Source organism: Orbicella franksi, chromosome 3 (genome assembly GCF_964199315.1).
Source record: "Orbicella franksi chromosome 3, jaOrbFran1.1, whole genome shotgun sequence".
NCBI classification, from domain to species: domain Eukaryota; kingdom Metazoa; phylum Cnidaria; class Anthozoa; order Scleractinia; family Merulinidae; genus Orbicella; species Orbicella franksi.
In genome coordinates this window covers 34,523,144-34,536,747 of record NC_138147.1, presented here as the reverse complement: position 1 = coordinate 34,536,747, position 13,604 = coordinate 34,523,144, and the positions used below count along the sequence as shown (strand labels likewise).

At 41.6% G+C, this 13,604-nt stretch overlaps 2 protein-coding genes across 2 annotated transcripts; one reads left to right on the top strand and one right to left on the bottom strand.

Annotated features, from left to right (window-relative positions):
- Positions 1 to 132: 132 nt before the first annotated feature.
- On the bottom strand, positions 133 to 5,716 carry LOC145482250 (cocaine esterase-like). The gene is made up of 5 exons (XM_081460902.1): positions 5,366 to 5,716; positions 3,750 to 4,003; positions 2,505 to 3,221; positions 1,788 to 2,014; positions 133 to 1,385 (listed from the first exon to the last, which is right to left on the bottom strand). The coding sequence occupies exons 1-5, from the start codon at positions 5,691 to 5,693 to the stop codon at positions 1,166 to 1,168; spliced, it is 1,746 nt and encodes a 581-aa protein (XP_081317028.1). The 5' UTR covers positions 5,694 to 5,716; the 3' UTR covers positions 133 to 1,165.
- Positions 5,717 to 6,264: 548 nt separating this feature from the next.
- LOC145482247 (cholinesterase-like) lies at positions 6,265 to 13,594 on the top strand. The gene is made up of 5 exons (XM_081460898.1): positions 6,265 to 6,637; positions 8,983 to 9,236; positions 10,683 to 11,393; positions 11,864 to 12,087; positions 12,672 to 13,594. Exons 1-5 carry the CDS (start codon positions 6,265 to 6,267, stop codon positions 12,895 to 12,897), a joined length of 1,788 nt encoding a protein of 595 aa, XP_081317024.1. The 3' UTR covers positions 12,898 to 13,594.
- Positions 13,595 to 13,604: the final 10 nt, after the last annotated feature.

Sequence of the window (13,604 nt, the reverse complement as noted above, 5' to 3'; positions counted from 1 at the left end):
GCTGTTGTTGACTAGAAAAAGTAACACAAGGAACAAGGACCTCAGCGGAAAACAAGGCCTAGGAAAACACGGTCTGGCAATGGATAATATACTGAAGGAGTCTTGTTCGTATAATATGGTGGATATGACGTAATTTGCAGATATCGTAGACTACGAATAGTCCCTCTTTCTTTTTATAGTCCGTCGTGCGTGACGCGAAAGAAAACCGCGAGAAAACAATAACAACGCACTTGTCTACAGAAAAATTATGTAGTAAGCTGTCAATTATATTGGCAGGGAATAAAATAATTTGTGCCATTGATTTCTTAAGCCCATCAGCAAAGTTACCTTTGATGGTGCAGTAGGTGGTAAAATCACTAACAATGATTGATTTCTAATTTTAGTTTTTGTCGATGTGGCATTTTTCATTTGTATTTAAGAACACGTGTGGACATGAAGAATGTGAAGCATTAGTTTCCAGAGTGACTGAGCATTTTGCCAAGGCCGTAGCTAGGTTTTTTGTAATGGGAAAGGGGGAGGACAAGGGAGCGAGCGCCGGAAGCGCGAACTTCTAGGGAGGTCTGGAGACATATTTACCCCTAGAAAACTCTGGAATTTAGGGACTTGAAAATGTTGCTTTCGGCATTCTACGGGAGATCTTTCGTGCAAAAATTAATCTTGATCAAATATTAAATGACAGCAACAAAGACCCCGAAGTTTTGTGAACTTGACACACATATCTCTGCCTTACTACACTAAACATGTATCGCTAACTTGGCCCTGATTTTGAGGTCACTCTGGTCAGTAACACTTTCCAAAACAAGCTGTGATGCAAGTTACATATTTTGCATTGCATTTTCCGTACCTCATTAGCAGCCGATGTCTGATATACAGTGCCAGACTTGCGATATAACAGAAACCAGTGAGCCGCAAGAAGAAGAGGAGGAAGAAGAGGTTAGTTTGTGACGGCAATTTCTTCAACCAATTAATTATTCAATTTAGCTCGTGCAAAGCGACTTAACGAGCCAACCTGGGGTTGCACTTGAAAAGAGATCTGTATCTAGTAATACAGGGTGCATGTGACGTCTCCGACATTTCACTTCAGTATGCAACTTACTCGTTTCACTAAAACAACACGGACAAGCATAATGATTATAACCTGTACAACTTTATTTTAACATAATGTTTACAGCTCATCCTTTGGCGCCTTTTCTTCAGTTTTGTTTTTCTCCGTCTTCGCAAGCTCTAGAATTTTGGGGACAATTTCGTTCCAAAATGCAACTTTCTCGGCTTGGTACCTGCTCTCCACCCTCGGTTTCACATCGAGGACAAGATATTCCTGTTCTTGTTCTGTAAACTTCGGCCATGTGACTGGCAAAGGACCAGAGTCGGGTGGATTTGGAGATCTAAAAGAAAGAAATGTAAAAAACTGCATTCGTTAATGTAATGTAATGTAATGTAAATCTTATTTATGTATTTGAAAAGATACATTTTGGGTTTTACATATGGCAACACACCAGAAGTACTCTCACACCAGCTCCCGATGGAATGTTTGCCTACTGGAGTTTATAACCCACAAAATTTGCAAGTTCGAAACAATACCCATCAGAAAACTCGGGGAAAGGTGAAGGGTGGGGACTGAAATATTGCCAGACGTCATGGTCACATATTTCTTTAGCGAAAAGTGGCGATAGGTTCGCCCGCTGATCAATGGGTCTGAAGTCTGAAGCTCTAACACCGCGTTAATATCTACTTTCCCTTCATAAACACTAAGTATTGTCAATCACAACCTCCGGACACGTTCTTACCCGTATTTGGCAAAGTCCGTCCATAGTTTCATGATATAAAGACTCAGCCCCTTTTCTATCTCGGAGTACTTCGCAACCATCATGTTCAAGACTGGCTCAGGTATGTTGCTGAAAGGTGCACCAAGCACAAATCCGATCTCAATGCCATGCGCCACGCCAATCCAGTCAGGCATAGGTGAATAGACTGGTCTGTGGTCGAACACATAAACGTATGTTGCTTGTCCTCCCTATTTTAAATTCAAGGAGAAATGGAATAAACTATTTCGTTTGCCTTGTATTTCCCGCCTGCTGCCAATGGCGGTCTTCTCCTGCATCACAAAATTATGGATAACTTTGTTGTAATAGCACAACTATCTAGACACAGTTGAAGACAGCTTCGTGTCCTGAAAATGCCGGCCTATAGCAGGGTCAAGTAGTTAAGGAACTACTAAAAGCAGAAAGTTACTCCGCGATACAACCCTATGGAGACGGATATGGAATGAATTTCAACAGTTTTACTTTGTTACAATTAGCAAATTGACGCCAGCATCATTTTCAATCTGTGCTCTTCTAGCTTCTTGTTGATGGTAAATATGCTGTTGACGAACTAAGAGAGGCTGGAAGTCTCATAAGTCATGCAAGGGAAGTAAAAGATTACGAAGAGGCAGTGATGAGTTTTAAACATGCGATGCGACATGCAACATGCGATCTTCTGTGTTTTTGTTATCTTATTCTTACCTTTGCCAAAGCGTTGGCCTCGAGCAAGGTGGGTGCAACAAAATCTGAATGACTAACACTGTCCATCATCAACTGGCGAACAGCAATTTTGTCATTTGGATCTTCATGGTTTGTGTACTCGTGAAAAATCAATTCTTCGAGAATCTTGCTCTTCTCTCGACCATAAAGCAACTGCTTTTTTGTGAAAGATTCAAACATGAGTCGGTCCATTCCATCTTTGAGCTGGGTTATCATTGGCATTGCATACAAGGCACCTTCGTTGGAGTTGACACCAGTGATAACATCAATATTAGGGTGGAACTGACCTGCCTTGAACAGGGTTTCTGGCAGATCTGGTAAAAAGTGGCCATCAACTGTAGGCGCTAATAAATCTTGTGAAGGTTCGTCAACATTAGGATACGTCAAGTCGCTCTGTGCTGTCGTAATTTCCTCAGCAGTTTTGCCACGAAGACACTCGACATGATTTCGTCCCAAGGTACAGTTTGTAAGTTTGGTGAACAACTCTACCTGAGCTGTGTTAGTAACCTTTCCACAGAATAAAGGAGACGAGGCTGCACCGCTTTGTATTATGGCTCTGTGGAACAAACCTTTGGACAATGGCGATACTAGATGAAGAGAAACACCCACTCCTCCTGCGCTCTCACCAAATATAGTCACTCTGTTGGGATCGCCACCAAAACTTGCAATGTTGGCTTGAACCCACTTTAATGCCAGCACCTAGAATTATAAAGGCCAATCAAATAGATTCAACTACCCAAATGTTGTTAAAGAGAATAAATAACATCCAAAGTTACTGAGTCTATGTTCAGAATGCATTCCCGGGTAGTACAAGAGACGGAAATTTGTTAATGGGAAGTACCGGATTTTGCTCTCGAAATTGACTTTTCACGTGATTAAAACATTTAAGACAAGGGGTAAGTCTCTGTAGCTACCATATGCTAATGAGGCAAAATTTTGACCCCTATGGTCTAAGCTCTCGTAAGCGACCACCTCCCGTAAGCGCTTACGGGAGGTTCGACTGTATAGGGAATCAATAAGTGGACATAAATAAACAGCAGTTATACATTGATGTCATTGACAAACAATTTCTGACTTCGATTAGTTATCAATCACTCGTGATTTTTAGTTAGTGATAATCATTCGCCAGTCAGCTTATTACTCGTCAGTTGTCCATGTATTTGCTACTGACGTCATCAGGTTCAAGTAAATTGTGTACATTTTCTACATTGCAATCAAATTTTGTACCTGATCCATCATGCCAAAATTTCCTTTGTAATCAGTGCCAGGGATGTTAAAAAAGCCAAGTACTCCCAGGCGATAGTTGACTGTCACAATGATGACGTCATTGAAGGTGGCCATGACTCCCCCGGGGAAATTTGTGGAAGAGCTTATGATGAATCCCCCTCCATGAATCCACACCATGACCGCTAGTTTGACATCGGGCTTTATTGCTGACGGGACAAATACGTTGAGGAAAAGGCAGTCCTCTCTGAGCTTCACTAAATAAGGAAGGTCAGTTTATTATTATTTTTTTACAACAGCGTAGATTCTCTCTACCAGGTTGTTCACGGTAGACAACGGAGCAAAACTAGCTTTTTTCAGCACTTTGCTGCCCCTTTCAAAGATACTGAACAAAAGGGTAGGAACAAAGTTTGGGAATATTTTAAATAGGCATAGTCTGTTGTCCTAAGCGCGAAATTGTTCGGCGATGATGTCATTCTTAGTAACAGGTTGATTGGCGGTATCCCGGGACCCTCATGATGACAAAGGCATGAATAATGCGACTTTGCTCCATACATAGGAAACGAGACGAAGCTAATGCATTAAGTCTACATGACTGGCCTTATATTTTATTAACTATAGACATTATACGATGCTTTGAGCTTTCGTGACATCTTGAAAATTCTACACTTTCGCTTGGTTCCTATAAGCCATGATTACATGTATGACATGTATCTAGGAGATGATCATTGAAAAAACGGTACTGATCCTGGTTGCGGAAAAAAACGACGAACGAAAGAAAATTAAAAAGGAAAATATAAACTAATGCAGCAAAGACTTTGCATCTTTCATGTTCCAGCATGCTTCTGACACACACAGTTATAAATAAAACGTTATTACCTGTCTGGTACACGTCACCTCCACGAGCCCAAAAAAGATATTGCAATTTAGATATAAAAGAGTACGAGCGATACCTACATTCCAAACAAGAGGGAATTTTTATTAAACACTTTGACGACAACAACTTTAGTTCGATCAGGCTGTGTTCACTTTAGTGTTTATGAGGCGATTATTACACAACCGGTCTGAGTTAATCCACCGATTTTGCATAAATTTGCATTTCTTGTGTCACCTCGACGGATATCGATAAGCAGAAATTAGCTTAAAGAGGGTTAACTTACGGTTAAAACAAGTGAAACTGGGCTATGAACGCTTAGACTTGAGTCTACGTGACAGTGGTGTTAACATTGGACCATTAGAAAAGACGACTGCCGAGGACTGACATATTGCGCCCTCCAGCTGTCACCTTGTCACGCACCACTTTCAACTCGTCGCCGGCTGCAGGTAGACGACAATATTTCGTGCAAACGTCATCCTCACGGCGGCGATTTTTTTTTTTACATAATTCTTTGGCGTAATTCTTTTCACAAGCTAGTCTAGGAAGACTCGAAACTCGACCTCGAACTCGTCGCTGGATATTGATGACGACAAATATAATAATCGTGTGGTACGAATGGCAAAGTTCATCAGGCTCGCATTTCTTCTTCTATGGCTTCCAAATGCAGGCATTGCCGCAGATTTTTCTACCCGGGGGTCATCACACATCCATATACACGTACACACACACACATATACATTACCTGTAGGTGCACCAGGAATAGGCAATCGGCTCTGCATACACGAGGCTCCGTACTCTGTGGTTTGTTTTGTTCCTGACCAAGGTTTAACCGGCTTTGGGTCTGCAAACCTTAAGTCTCCGACCGGAGGTTCAGCATATGGGATACCAAGATACTGGTGTGCTGTTTTGCCGTGTGGAAGAGTCTCAACCGTGCCAACAATTGCCCCGGACTCGGTCTGAACAACGGGGGAAAGTTTGTCCTCATTGACTTCAGCTAGGGTTGTCTTCGATACCAAAAGGACGGCACACGTCACGGTCAAGAAATAAGTACGAAATTTAACTACCTGCATATCGAAGAGTGTTTATCCGTTGTTCAGTGCTGCTGTGTATTTTTTTCTTCCACCCTTTTCTCACCTCAGTGACCGTGCATTGCCAATATTTTCAAGTAAGGTGTATCATGGATGTCACGCCATCTGCCTCACCCAATGACGTCAAAGATTTAGACGCATAAGGCCAAGCAAAAATCAATGACTATTTTAATTAGCGTTAATTTTGAGGTCTTTGCAAACATTGTTCTCTTCACAATAACCTGACCCCAATTTAAAAGGACACGATGGCAGTGGAACTGATATAATGCATCAGTCAATTCCACCAGTACCTGTCTCCCCTCGCCCCCGGACAAATTTTGTCACTGCCTGGAGGAGGACATTTGCCAATCCAGGACGGTACTGTTCATTGCAGTGCATTGCAGTGGCAGTGATCGATCTGTGCTTCATAATATCCACTTATCATATTTGTCAGTCGAATACTGTGGTAATAGTTCAAATGGGATAAGTCAAAAAAGAGAGGGATCTGGATAGAGTGCATTCGTCTGTAGCGCCGGTGTAACACAACTGCAACATTTCACTTGCGCAAGGACACATGGCAAAAACCTGCAGTAACGAACACTATAGCTTGGCAATGAGATCACTTCACCGTCATCCCTTCATCTCAGTTGTGGCATGCTACTTCGTTTTCGGGTTACGGTTAGTCCAAGGCGACCAAGACGATATTATACGTCCTTCAACCGTGGAGACCGAGGCTGGAGCAGTCATGGGCAAAATCGAGTCTCTTCCGCTTGGTAAATCAGCCTACGAGTATCTTGGTATCCCGTATACAGAACCTCCAGTCGGAGACTTGAGATTTGCTGAGCCAAAGCCTGCAAAACCTTGGACTGGAATCAGGGATGCAACGAGTTATGGAAAAGCTTGCCCGCGACCGAGTCTGCCGGTGCCGATTAGCGGTTTTGAGCCAGGTCACGTTATTTCAAGCTAAGTTATTTGTTATGCTATTTGCTGCTAAATTTCGATGTTGCATTTCTTAGTTTTCGTATGTTTTAAATTATCTCGGAAATAAGACGTTTAAATTTATTATTACAGAAAAACCTAGCATTAGGGGAAACGACTTTCAGCCCATTTTACCCTTCCTCAAAGAAATTGCTTGTGTGACTATCAGAGATTGCTTGAACTAGCATAAGTGCAGTTCTGTCGGTAGTCTGTCAACAGCGCAGCATGGGTGATGCACACTATTAAACCGAGCTATTCACGAGCTACTTTCTGAAAGTATACTGATCGGTATTTTTTCATGGAAGTCTTGTGCGTTCTTATAAGCATATGATATTTACAACTGAAGAGCAAATTGCAAATTTTCCCATCCTGTAAAAAAACAATCACAAAATTAAGTCATGAATAATTTAGTGCCGAGGGCATGTACTAAAACCAGGAACCTTGAAGATGGACTGTGGACGGTGGACTATAGACGATGGACGATGGACAATGAACGGTTTTGAGGTTCCGTCATGCAATTAATAACAATTAACCGACTCTTCAAAAACGACATTTGAAGAAAACATTACACAATTCAAACCTACAATAGACTACACGACAGAAGCTACCAAGATAACCTTGTAGACAGTTCACTCTTTCAGAAGTTAACTTTAGCGAAAGGATGTCGGCTCTACAAATTAATCAGCTTCTGCTAAGAGAAATCTATAATGACCCTTGCCTGCTTTCGTACAGAAAGAGGACGTCTTTGAAAAACATACTCGTTAGAGCAAAGCTTTAATGCATCAGTCAATTCCAGCAGTGCCCATCCCCCCCCCGGGCAACCGCGGGGCATTTGACCACGTTGTCAGTCCCGGGGGTGGGGCATCCGCAATCTTTTCGCGGCCCGGGGGCTGGGCATTTGCGTACCCCGGGGCGACCCCCGGGCATTCGGCACACTTGTTTTGGAAAGTGCCATGGATGAGTTCATCGGGAAAGACGAGGCGTTTGTTGAACAATGGCTTGTCCGTCAGGGACTAGAGAAATTTGCAGATGTTTTTAAAGGTGTGTTTCCTCAATTTTAGATATTTCTTCATTACTTGTAAGCATATAAATATAAGCGACAAGGTGAACTATATTTTGTTTATCACAAAACAATCACTGACGTGAACGTGACTATTTCGCATTTCGCATTCAAAACTAGCCTAGCATTTTTTAAATTCATGAAAGTGGAGATAAAATACTTAAGGTTTGCGAATTCAAATGATGCGATCTTCAAGACAGATCTTGCGAGCTTAAAATGCAATGCAACATCATTTAAAATGTCTTGATTCTTCACAGAAAAAGCAGTCTGCGAATACAGGCGCCTATCATCGCTCGCGGCTGGGGGCACGTCCGCCGCAATCCCAGCTATCGTCTAGCAAACTGTTAAAAACAAATATAAAGAAATAAATATAATCAGAATCTACTAACACGTACTGTTGTCCTTGAAGTCTTACCGTTTCATTAAAATACTGAATAGTTGACCGTTTTATTCACTGATTAATTAAAAAACTGCGAAGGTGTTGGAAAGCGACGATCCCGGGGGCTGGGCATTTGCCCTCTTTCTTCGTCCCCACCCCGGGACATTTAGACAGCTTATGTGTCCCCACCCCGGGGAATTTGCCCATTTTAAAAAAAAAAATGCTAATGCCCGGGGGTTAGCCCCGGGGGGGGGATGGGCACTGCTGGAATTGACTGATGCATAAAGGTCAAAGTTTTCCTGTCTTCACCAATTATGTTCGTGTTTCGCCTGTCAACCATTTGCATGTCCACCGACCATACCCCCGGGGCGGTTTCTCCCAAAGGGTATAGTTTTTGAGGGGTTTGGGTTTGCATGTGAAAAGATATAGAGCTCCTGATTTTGACCATTTTGGTCTGAAGGAGGAAATGTATTTCACTCTGGCTTGACACTGTACTCCATTGGACACTGTACTCCATTGGAAACTTTGTCGACACCAACAAAGTACTCCGTTGTGCGATAGTGTACGTTCACCCTGGTCAGTTTGGACAACTAGACTGGAGTAGTGGAATATTTCCTAGCCGGCGAGAAGTGTCGCTGACTGAACTTTCTCTGCATTTGCAGACCTTAGCATAAGACCATCAGCCAGGTAGTGACGAATCCTGGGGGAAAAACGAAGAAAATAGGTCACATAATTCAAGAGTGATCTATACATTATCTTCTGCGGGATTTTTTTTTTATGAATAAATTATATATACTGTAGCTGGACTTTTATTCTTCGTAGGTAATAACTGATAGCTGATTTCTTGATCATAATTTGTGTCAATTCTAATTCAGAACCAGAAAGCGAGGATTGTCTTTTTCTTAACGTCTTTGTGCCATCAACTGTCAAACCTGATGACCAGATGGCTGTCATGGTGTGGATTCATGGCGGCGGATTCTCTTACAGTTCATCAACAGAATTCCCAGGAGGCATTCTGGCATCATTCAATGACATCATCTTGGTGACTTTTAACTATCGGCTGGGAATACTGGGTTTCCTAAACATCCCAGACACCGAAATAAAGGGCAATTATGGAATGCTGGACCAGGTATTTAACTAGTAATTAATTACTTTTATAATATGGCTTGTGTTTGTAGCCGATCTTACGCGCGCTCTGATTGGCCAATTGTAGGGATTTATTCTCCCGTAATGCTCACGGGCCGATTACGGGCCTACAAAGACAAAGCAAAAAGCAGTGAGTATACTCAACAACTTACCAGTAGCCGAGTGATCAAAGATTATGAGAGTGCGTTCGACGCCGTCACTTTAATACACATACCTTAAATAAATGGTTTCACTAGCTGACTTTGAAGCTCTTTCTATTGCTAAAATCAACGTTTTGCATCGACAACCGAGGTTTTACAGACAGATATATCATAGTGTCACAGTCCATGCCAGTTTAAGAGGTCCCTGTACGAACTATGATTTGTTGATTCGTTGCGTGACAGCGCCAGTTTCCGTAGACTCAAATTTCGTGCTAAATTATTCTCTCATTAACTGGTAATGTTTAAGCGTAAAACTTAATTTGAAAAAGTATATTTTATATACATTATTCTAAGTTTGAAGCACAAATATAAGCAAACATTTGCAGTCGTGATCTCGTTTATCGTCAGCGTAAACAAACTCCGTGCCGGACTGGTTCGCGTATTTCCCCTAATAAATAAAGTAGACAGTATTTACGTAATTTGCCGTTCCTTGGTTCAGGCACACTCTTATGGATCTTTTTCCACCGATTCCAAAAAAAATTTGACGGGATAAAGACTGAGCTGCATGTATCTGTCGCGATTGAAGCTAATCAACAAATGCAATCAAAATATAGCTGTTCCCACAATTAACATTCCAAAGCCAAGGCGATTCAAAGTCGTGTTCGTTAACATGCAAAATAAACCAGGACAATTCCCTCAGATTTCGATAAATGCTACCGTCGAAGCTTTTATATTCATCAATATCCAACGCTGAGGGCACAAAATAGCTAAGCCCACGGTGCCTGAATGGAAAGAAGTCAACGAAAGATCCACCGCAAAGACGAGCTCGCATGGCCTGCTTACATGCTCACATGTTCACCACAAGTCTTATCACATGTAATCACATGTCTTAGTATCAAACAGTACCAGTTTACTGGCCGTGACATGCCCCTGCAAAAATCAAGTGGGGTGGCAATTTTGGTGTCCTTACAGGAATGTGGAGTCTTTCTGCTTATAACCGTACACAGGAAACGCAACTGTGGAAAGCCACAGGCCAAAATTAGGTTTGCGTTCTTCGAACGCAATTAACCTCGAACGTTCGGCCCTTATGGAAAAATCTCAGACCTCGACCTTGCACGAGCGATTGGTCTCGGACTGAGATTTTCCCGTTAAGACCTTGCTCTCGGTTAATAAGTAGTTAATCGTGCTCATCTAAAATTCTGCGTGAATTATTTGGGTGATAAACGTTCTTGGTGGAAAATATGTGGGTGAAGCGTAAATGAAGCAGTAATTTTGTTTTATTATTTTAGGTCCTTGCCTTGCAATGGGTCCAAAACAACATTGCCAGTTTCGGCGGTGATCCCAACAGAGTGACCTTATTTGGTCAAAGTGCCGGGGCTGTATCCGTGTCACTTCAGTTGCTGTCACCTTTGTCTAAAGGTTTATTCAAAAGAGTTATCATCCAGAGTGGCTCAGCCTCGTACCCGCTTTACAGTGGCAAAGTGAAAGATACCAAGCATTTGGAAATGTTTGCCAATCTGGTGAACTGTAGCTCGGGTCCACAACTGATTTCATGCGTAAGGGGAAAAACTATTGAAGACATTTTGGAAGTCCAAAGCCAAATTATCTATCCCGTGTACCGAGGTCCGCAAGATATCGCTGGTCCTGTTGTTGACGGCGAGTTTTTGCCAGATCTACCCGAAAAACTGTTGAGAGATGGCAAATTTCACCGAGTTGATGTTCTGACAGGCACTACGTCAAACGAAGGAGCCTTGTATGCGATGCTGCCACCAGATCAGGTCGAGAATGGAGTGGAAAGAAAATTGTTTGAGTCTTTTATCAAGGATAGCGTCGTTTTTACCCGAGGAAGAAACGTCTTCGCTGAAAAGGCCGTTCTCTTCAAGTACACAGACCACGCTGACCCAGAAGACAAACTCGCCATGCGGAGATCAATGCTTGAATGCCTTGGTGATTATGCATTTGTTGCACCCATGCTACGGGATGCTAAGGCTTATTATCAGGTTTCTAATTTTGTTTGATTTGTTTTAATTGTTAGTCAGGTTTTACAGACACATGATGCCCAATCTCAATAACTATTGCTTTCCACTGTGTATCAGGGACGGATCCAGGATTTTTCAAGGGTTGGGGGGAGCTGGTACCTTGGGGTTGCAGAATCTATGGAACCAATTTGAGAATTGGAACCTGAAATACTAGCAATGCCGTGAAGTAGAAATTTCATTGAGGTGCCTGTCCAGAGAGTTGGCCATTATATCTACCCTAACATTCAAAACCAACCTTCTTCAATTTTTTTTTTATGTTTTGCTTCTCCGATAGACAGGTGGCTATGATGTAACCGCGTGTCAAAGTATCCTATTGTTCTTTGCATACATACATGACACCAGTTAGCAAGCTCGTAACAGGTTAAATGCATTCCACTCCCTGATTATTTTGTTTGTTTTTGTTTTTTTTGTTTGTTTGTTTGTTTTTTCAGAGAGGACTAAAGACCTACAGCTACCTGTTTAACCACACTCCAATCCATTCTCCGTATCCAGAGTGGATCGGTGTAAGTCATGGCATGGAACAGGGCTTTCTGTTCGGAGCACCTTTCAAGACGTTGTCATGGTTCTTCACGATGCTAGTGCCAAAATATTCTGAAACAGAGAAGGACTTAAGTCTGAATATTATGAAAATGTGGACGAGTTTTGCCAAAGATGGGTAAGGAAATTAAGAAAGTGCCGTTAAATATATTAGTCTGGACTCAAACCAAAACAGCACATTCTTTCCGTATAATTACACGACATTGAAATTTCAGATAACTGGGAATTCATTGTAAGCCATGAGTGCTAATATAAGGACAACGTTTAATTTCAATAACGTGCTCCAGCCCTGCTCCAGTCCATCACGAGTCACGTGCGCCTTGTCCACAGAACCTTTCTATAGGTCAGCGGTACTACCCCTGTGCTTCGAGTCCTTATAAGTTAGGAACGATCAGGAGATTATGCGGAACAATCAGATGATAATACATCTTATTAATGTTTGCATTCAGTAATACCTCACTTCTGATGGGACCATTTTTTTTCTTACGAACGTCCACTTTTCCCGTATGAAGATAAATTTTCACAACAGCCTTCACACGACCACAATTCTGATTTAACTGGCATCTAAGCTAAACAAGAGAGCTCATAACAGAAGCTTTTAAAAAACAGACCAACGTCGGAACTGTGAATAAGTTTTCCCCGATAGCAAAATCTTCAGATATCCATCGATTACGTTTTCCATTTATTTTCCACCTTCCTTAGGGATCCCAGTCCACTGCCAAATTCCGCGTTCTCTAAGTTCACATGGCCTGAATTCACTGAGGATGAACAAGCTATTCTTGTCATTGACTTGCAACCGAGAGTAGAATTTGGATTCAAACACGCAGGTATGGTTGCCTTCTGGAATGAATTGTTCCCAACATTAATTCAAGAGGGAGAAAGAGATGCAGGAGAGACCAAGGAAAAGATCTCGAAAGATGAGTTGTAGAGTCCAGATGTTCTTCAGTGCAACATTTTGAAGATGAAATAGTTCCATATATATTGGTAATCAAATGGCCTCATTCCAACGTCAACGTCAAAGCTAATTATAATCAAACAGTGTAATCTATCGCCGCCCATCAAGTAGAAACCTTATGTCCACTGTGAAATGTAACAATACAAGACTTATTTTCAAAATAGTCCATTACCGCTATGTGATTATCACTTTCATTAATTTCATCGAGGAGGTATTTATAGCTTAATTACAATTGTAGGCTGTAGTCTATTTGGATAGTTTTACTTTTAACACTGCTCATAATTGGGAGAGGATCAAGTGGTGCGATAGGCTTAGCCTTCAACAGTTTCTTAAGATAGGTTTGATCGAATGGCTCATTGTTTATTCTCGTTTCGTAAAATAATGACCCCAGAATTGTCAAGTTGTGAATATTAGCTCCTTTCTTTGAGTTTCCAGTGATGCGTAACGTGTAACCTTGAAAGAGAAAACTTCCTCTGCGCTGACACATAATTAACTTCTAGACTCCGATGTCTTGAAATCATAACAGGAACTTACTCTACGGGAAATAGCTGTTTACCATAGTCTCTCCTCAACATATTACCCATACCAATCGTAGATTGAATAAAACTATTAAGTAAATATTTTTTAACAAACAACATTGTCTTTAGTACATTCATTAAAATGCGTGTATAACAATCAGA

Bases quoted from the DNA above. Each gene is read 5' to 3' on its own strand.
- LOC145482247 (XM_081460898.1), top strand. From the start codon at position 6,265: ATGGCAAAAACCTGCAGTAACGAACACTATAGCTTGGCAATGAGATCA. The intron at 9,237-10,682 runs GTATTTAACTAG...TTATTATTTTAG, and splicing joins ATTATGGAATGCTGGACCAG to GTCCTTGCCTTGCAATGGGT. The intron at 11,394-11,863 runs GTTTCTAATTTT...TTGTTTTTTCAG, and splicing joins ATGCTAAGGCTTATTATCAG to AGAGGACTAAAGACCTACAG.
- LOC145482250 (XM_081460902.1), bottom strand. From the start codon at position 5,693: ATGCAGGTAGTTAAATTTCGTACTTATTTCTTGACCGTGACGTGTGCC. The intron at 4,004-5,365 runs GTAATGTATATG...TTCCTTATTTAG, and splicing joins TATTCCTGGTGCACCTACAG to TGAAGCTCAGAGAGGACTGC. The intron at 2,015-2,504 runs GTAAGAATAAGA...AATTTAAAATAG, and splicing joins AGGCCAACGCTTTGGCAAAG to GGAGGACAAGCAACATACGT.